Here is a 6614-nt window from a genome sequence, read left to right on the forward strand (position 1 = left end):
AATTCATAATTTCATGGCTATCTTCACTTACTGATTTTGACCCACATGCATCATTAAGAGAAATTAACATTTATTTTCAATTATATTTCAATAAGCAAAGTAGTCATCAGTTGATTTATGAAAAGAACATAAAGGTGACTGACTTTCCTTCAGCGTGTCGTAGATGGCCTCCAAGTGAATGTGGGAGCTGTGTTGATGGAGATACTCCATAAAAACACCACATAATAAAACAAGTTTTTAGAAGTTATTTTGGAGCCACAAACAATCCATAAAAATGTTGAATATTATTAGATGTTATGACAAAAACGTGTTAAGAATGTTTGAACAGAATATTTTTACCTTTACCTGATCAGTGGCCTTGTGGTTAGTGTCCGCCCTGAGATCGGTAGGTCATGAATTCAAACCCTGGCCGTGTCATACCAAAAACTACAAAAATGGGACCCTTGCTTGGCACTCAGCATTAAGGGTTGGCATTGGGGTTTAAATCACTAAAAAATATTCCCGGGTGCGGCCACCGCTGCTGCTCACTGCTCCCCTCACCTCCCAGGGGGTGATCAAGGGTGATGGGTCAAATGCAGAGAATAATTTCACCACACCTATTGTGCGTGTGACTATCATGGGTACTTTAACTTTAACTTAACAAGGTTGAGGATAGAGATACAGTTTAGGCGTAATAGGCCGACATGTATACATAAATAATGGATACTTACTTTAAAACTTTAGGTTTATAAAGTGTTTAATGGTTAACCGAACTGATTTTGAAGTGATTTTAGTGGCTGGGACATAAGAAAGTCGTCCCCCAAGTTTTTAGTGGTTGTTCAGTTACACACTTTTAACCCAACAAACATGAGAGCACAAATCATCTGATTGTGTTAATAACTATTTATATTCTCTCTTGATATCATTTACTTATTTACCCAACAGACATCCAGCAGCCCCCCCACTCTAAAGAGGAAGATAAGGAAGTGCGGATCACTCCGGAGGGAAAGTGTCTTCTAGGGCAGGAGGAGGCTGATCTCACCAAGTTTCCACTGACTGTTGTCTCTGTGAAGACTGAAGACCATGAAGACAAACCACCTGAGTCCGCACAGCTTTATCACAGTCCAAGTAAGCACAACATCCACATATCATCTATACGATGTTTGTAACTGATGTTCAACCAGGGACCACAGTTATGACTAGAGGTGGAGCTATACTTGCTTTTTATCTCCACATTCACGTAACATAAGAGCTCAATGAGCAATGCTGCTATATTTGCTAATGCAGAACTTGACAATTCAGATCTTACAATACAAAACTAAAAAATGCTACAACAAAAATTGTGTCAGAATGAAACAATTAGGGATATCATTGCTGATCCAACTCAGACACCTGATGACAGGTGGACAAAAAACACTCTGTTTTAACCATTCTTTATTCATGTGCACAAACACCGCCGTTATGAACTACTTTCTGTTTTTTCTTGCATTTGGAAAGCACAATATTTTATTTCCAGTCAGAAACTGATACCTTCCTGCTCTTCAAAACAGATACTTCTTTGATCATTTTAATTTAATTCGGTAATACTAACTGTCGGGAGTTTTAAAGCGGTTATCATTTCTAAAGTTTATTTGTGGTGCAAACGGACGCAAATTTGGGTATCAATCCGATACCAAGTAGTTACAGGATCATATATTGGTCATATTCAAAGTCCTCATGTGTCCAGGGACATATTTCCTGAGTTTATAAACATAATATAAATGTTAAAAAAACGAAAGAAGATTTTGTGATGTTAAAAAATATCGATGAAAATCATAGTAGCATGGACTAGATACGCTATTGAACGTGGTATCATTACAGTGGATGTTAGGTGTAGATCCACCAATGGCGTTTGTTTATATTGTTGCGTCCCGGAAGAGTTGGTCCTGCAGGGAATCCTGGGAATTTGTTCTGTAGTGTTTATGTTGTGTTGCGGTGCAAATATTCTTCCAAAATGTGTTTGTCGTTGTTGTTTGGTATGGTTTCACTATATGGCACATGTTTATGACAGTGTTGGCATTGTTCATACTTTATGATTTGTGACTTATTTATTGTGTAAAACGGACCAAACTCGCCACAAAAATAACAACAACAAGATTGATTTTACAAAAAATATTTTAAAGATTGAAAGTTGCCATCGATCCCACGTGGGTGCTTGGCATGTGCCTATGCACTGTACTGCTTTTGAAGCGTTTTTAGTGGTTGGGACTAAAGGAATATTTTAACTTGTATTTATTGGTTGTTTAGCCACTTTTAACACAACGCACAGGAGAACACAAATAATCTCATTGTGTTAACGTGCCGTCACCGTTGACCGACGGCAGAAAAAGTGTTCATGGCACACTCGATGATCATTGGTTGTTGTCTGCGATATCATATCAATATCATCACAAGTATGTATGTATGCATGTTGGAAATACATTCATATACCTTGAAGGTAGAAAAGCGCTATACAAGTATAACCCATTTACCATTACCATACCAAGTACAAGAGTCCTAAGAAATGTATCCATCCATCCATCCATCCATTTCCTACCGCTTGTCCCTTGTAGGGGCGCGGGGGGTGCTGGAGCCTATCTCAGCTGCATTCGGGCGGAAGGCGGGGTACACCCTGGACAAGTCACCACCTCATCGCAGGGCCAACACAGATAGACAGACAACATTCACACTCACATCCACACACTAGGGCCAATTTAGTGTTGCCAATCAACCTATCTAGGAAATGTAATGTGTAGCAATATTAAAGTGATGTGCATGTATAAAAAACAAAACTGAGAGACTGAATGAAAGCCTGTAAACATGTAATACAAAAATATTTTGACTTACAAGATGACATAAGTTTACCAACACACTGTCCCCTATTTATATTTCATGCACTATTTAATATTTGAAGTGTCAAAGTTAAAATGTGTGTTTTGTTTGTGTTCTGCAGACATCCAGCAGCTGATTGGAGATCAGGGAGAACGTGTCCCTCGATTGCATGGGGCGTCCTTCACTTTGGATCAGGAGGCTTCACAGCCCCTCCATTTTAATGAAAAAGTGAAGGAGCCACAGCTCACACATTTTAAAGAGGAAGAGGAGGAGCCACAGCCTCCTCGCCACAAAGACGACTTCAAAGAGCCACAATGTCATTTTAAAGAGGAAGAAGAGGAGCCAAAGCCCCCTCATGTTAAAGAAGAAGAAGAGGCGCCACATTCCCCTTTTGTTAAAGAGGAAGAGGAGGAAGTGTGGATCAGTCAGCAGGGAGAGTGTCTTCTTGGCCAGGAGGAGGCTGATCTCACCAAGTTTCCACTGACTGTTGTCTCTGTGAAGACTGAAGACCATGAAGACAAACCACCTGAGTCCTCACAGCTTCATCACAGTCCAGGTGAGGAGAAGAGAGAGGTGGAACCTTCTAGCAGCAGCTCAACTCAACACATGACAACAGAAGCTGATGGAGACCACGGTGGAGGATCACAAGCAGACAAGCTCTTAGCTCCACTGTCAGATAGTGACGACATAATATCAGACGTCGATGTAAACATGGAATCACACAGAAGAACACACACAGGAGAAAAACCTTTCAGTTGTTCAGTTTGTGCAAAGGGGTTTGTTGTAAAATCTAGTTTGACTAGACATATGAGAACACACGCAGGAGAGAAACCTTTCAGTTCTTCAGTTTGCAGTCAAAGATTCTCTGGCAAAAGACATGTGAGGACACACATTGTAGAAAAAATGTTTAGTTGTTCAGTTTGTGGTAAAACTTTTGTCAGAAACATCGATTTGTCTAAGCACATGAGAACACACAGAGGGAAAAAACTATTCCGTTGTTCAATTTGTGGTAAAAGATTAGCTGACAAATGTAGCATGCATATGCACATGAGAACACACACGGGCGAAAAACCTTTCAGTTGTACAGTGTGTGGGAAAAGATTCCCTAACAGAAGTAACACTCAAAAACACATGAGAAGACACACGGGAGAACAACCTTTCAGCTGTTCAATTTGTGGTAAAAGATTCTCTGACAGAAGTAATATTCAAGCACACATGAGAACACACACAGGAGAAAAACCTTTCAGCTGTTCAGTGTGCGGTAAAAGATTCTCTGTCAATAGTAGCATGCAAATACACATGAGAACGCACTCAGGAGAAAAACCTTTCAGCTGTTCAGTTTGTGCTAAAAAATTCTCTGTCAAATGTAGCATGCAAAGACACATGACAATACACACAGGACAATAACTGTTCCTTTTTGGACCCAGTAGTTATTAAAGGTCTATTGCAGGGCTTCTCTAAAGTCCAGACTTCGGTCCAGATTAGCCAGTCAGGACTCAGCCAGCCCACCTTATGCCATGAATTACAAAACACTCAAGTTTCTGTGAAGCGCTTGTTCACAGTAAATCAATAGATGATTTTTCATTTTAAGTTAAATTGTTTTAAGATACAATTCACAGTGATTTGTAACTTGCCTAAAGTAAAATATTTCAAGTAAAAAATGTAGCAAGTCTACTGCCGGCTTGCTTATGTTACCATTAGTGGTTAAACATAACATTTTTAAATGTCCATACTTTTCACAATAACTTATTATATTGAATAAAAACCACAGTCCAACAGAAGTAGCTTACTATTTACAGTCATGTTGTTGTAATGATAGAATTTATAAACAATGATAGCACATTTTACATTGACCTGATGTTTTATTTTAGCAAGTGGCTCAGAATGCATCTTAAAGTCTGTTGAAAAAACACGTTTTCAATCTTTTGATCGACCATAATAATGTAATGAATGTAAATTTTTTAAAAATACCTCAAGTTAAGAGATAGACCGTTGAACAGGACTGGCTCATTACTTTGTGTTTTATTTAGTGTGCTGTTTAACTTTGTTCCTGCATAGCTTTACCAATGCCTCGGGTGCATTCCCCAGCTGCACTATAGCTTTTGCTTTGTTATTAAATATACAAGCCACACTCACCTGAGCCTGACATGCAAATGCAACAAGAGCGAGCAACAGCGGGACGTAAGTATGCTGACAGAAAACTTCCAATTCAACAGCAGTATACTGTATACTCGTCTGACAAATAGGTCAGAAGCCTGAAAAATGCATACAGAAACTCCACGCCCTCTTAGGCCTTTCCCCAACACAGCTTATTGCGGTCTTGCCCCTCATAATTGTGTTGGCGTGAGGCTAAAGCAAGACCAGTTGTACCGGAGGGGGGTAGCTGGAGGAACACAGTTGCAGCGATTATCTTTTCATTTTGTTTCCATCTATGGAGGCTGAAAAAACCAAATCTCATCTTTCTCTTAATGAAAATGGGCATGGTTGTTGTTTAACGTCGTTGTCGTTTTTGTAGCTTCTCATGTCAGATATGATGTTGTCCTATCTGGCGGTGGAGTGGCATTGCTACTCGGCCTTTTGGCTAAGGCCCTGTCTACATTACTCCTTAAACGAATAATTATTTAGCCTAAGCCCCGCGTCAGCCACACTAACCCATCGTTTAAGGTCCCCCGTCTTGGATAATTTTTTCCACGGGCAAAAACGCTATGTATTTCTTGAATGTCCGGCACTTAGCTTTGTATGGACTCATCGATCGTTTACAAACTGAGTTCGGAGAGGAAGTGACGCCAGAAAGACCGCACCCCACACAGGACGTGACGTCAGAAAGAACGCGCCACAGCCAGCTTCATAACAAGCGGTATCGTAACTCGGAGGTAACCACTGAACAGATGGAGGCGAGTCATCCAGACACGCCCGTGTTTCTCCTTCTTGTACATGTACAGACGCTTGTGGAAATCACACATGAATGCCCCAAGAGAAGGAAACTCAGACGGCAACATAGCAGTTGAACGGCAGCTTGGTGGGATATGTTTGTCAACGAGTGTGTTGTGCCACAGAAACGGCAAGAGAACTTTCAAATGTCCAGGTCAGCTGTGACTACTTAGCGAAAAACTTGGTCCATTTCTTGAAGGGGAGACAACGAGAAATGTACTAATATACAGTATATATTAGTACAGGCCAAAAGTTTGGACACACCTTATATGTATACTGTATATTAGGGGTGTGGGAAAAAATCGAATTCAATTCGAATCGTGATTCTCACGTTGTGCGATTCAGAATCGATTCTCTTCTTTTTTTTTTCAATCGAATTTTTATTTATTATTTATAACAAACATTTTAGAATTGTTTATTTTTATTTTTTATTTTTATTAATCAATCCAACAAAACAACCTCTGGGAGGTTGGTTTGTGACCGCACATCACAATATATAATGTGTGTATATATATATATATATATATATATGTATGTATTGTCAAGAAAAATAGAAACCCTCACCTAAATTAGATTAACTATAGACCTAAGATAGGCTATATTTCCCCCCTAGTAATTGCGAACAGCACGGCAGAGACACAAGGCCTAGAACGAACCCGTATAATCAATAGAATGTAAATTATATTTAATCAATGTATTTAATCAATGTATTTAATCAAGAAGGAAGTTTGTCAATGATCATGTGAACTAAAGCAGTAATGGTGTCAGGGAAAAGGTTTAAGACAAATGGAGATAAGATTAGGGAAAGTCAGAAGAGAGACATATAGGCCCATGAGTAGAAACTCACACATAGC

General features: G+C 39.5%; 1 protein-coding gene across 1 annotated transcript in view; it reads left to right on the top strand.

Moving 5' to 3' along the window:
- The window catches only part of LOC133635767 (zinc finger protein 391-like), a 5525-nt gene extending 674 nt beyond the window's left edge, over window positions 1-4851 (top strand). Inside the window, exons 2-3 of the mRNA XM_062029044.1 lie at window positions 925-1107; window positions 2951-4851. Coding sequence (XP_061885028.1) covers window positions 925-1107; window positions 2951-4236 — 1469 coding nt within the window. The 3' untranslated portion in view covers window positions 4237-4851. The remainder of the gene's footprint in view (window positions 1-924; window positions 1108-2950) is intronic.
- The last annotated feature ends 1763 nt before the right edge of the window (window positions 4852-6614 follow it).

The sequence above is a fragment of the Entelurus aequoreus genome, linkage group LG20 (assembly GCF_033978785.1).
Source record: "Entelurus aequoreus isolate RoL-2023_Sb linkage group LG20, RoL_Eaeq_v1.1, whole genome shotgun sequence".
NCBI classification, from domain to species: domain Eukaryota; kingdom Metazoa; phylum Chordata; class Actinopteri; order Syngnathiformes; family Syngnathidae; genus Entelurus; species Entelurus aequoreus.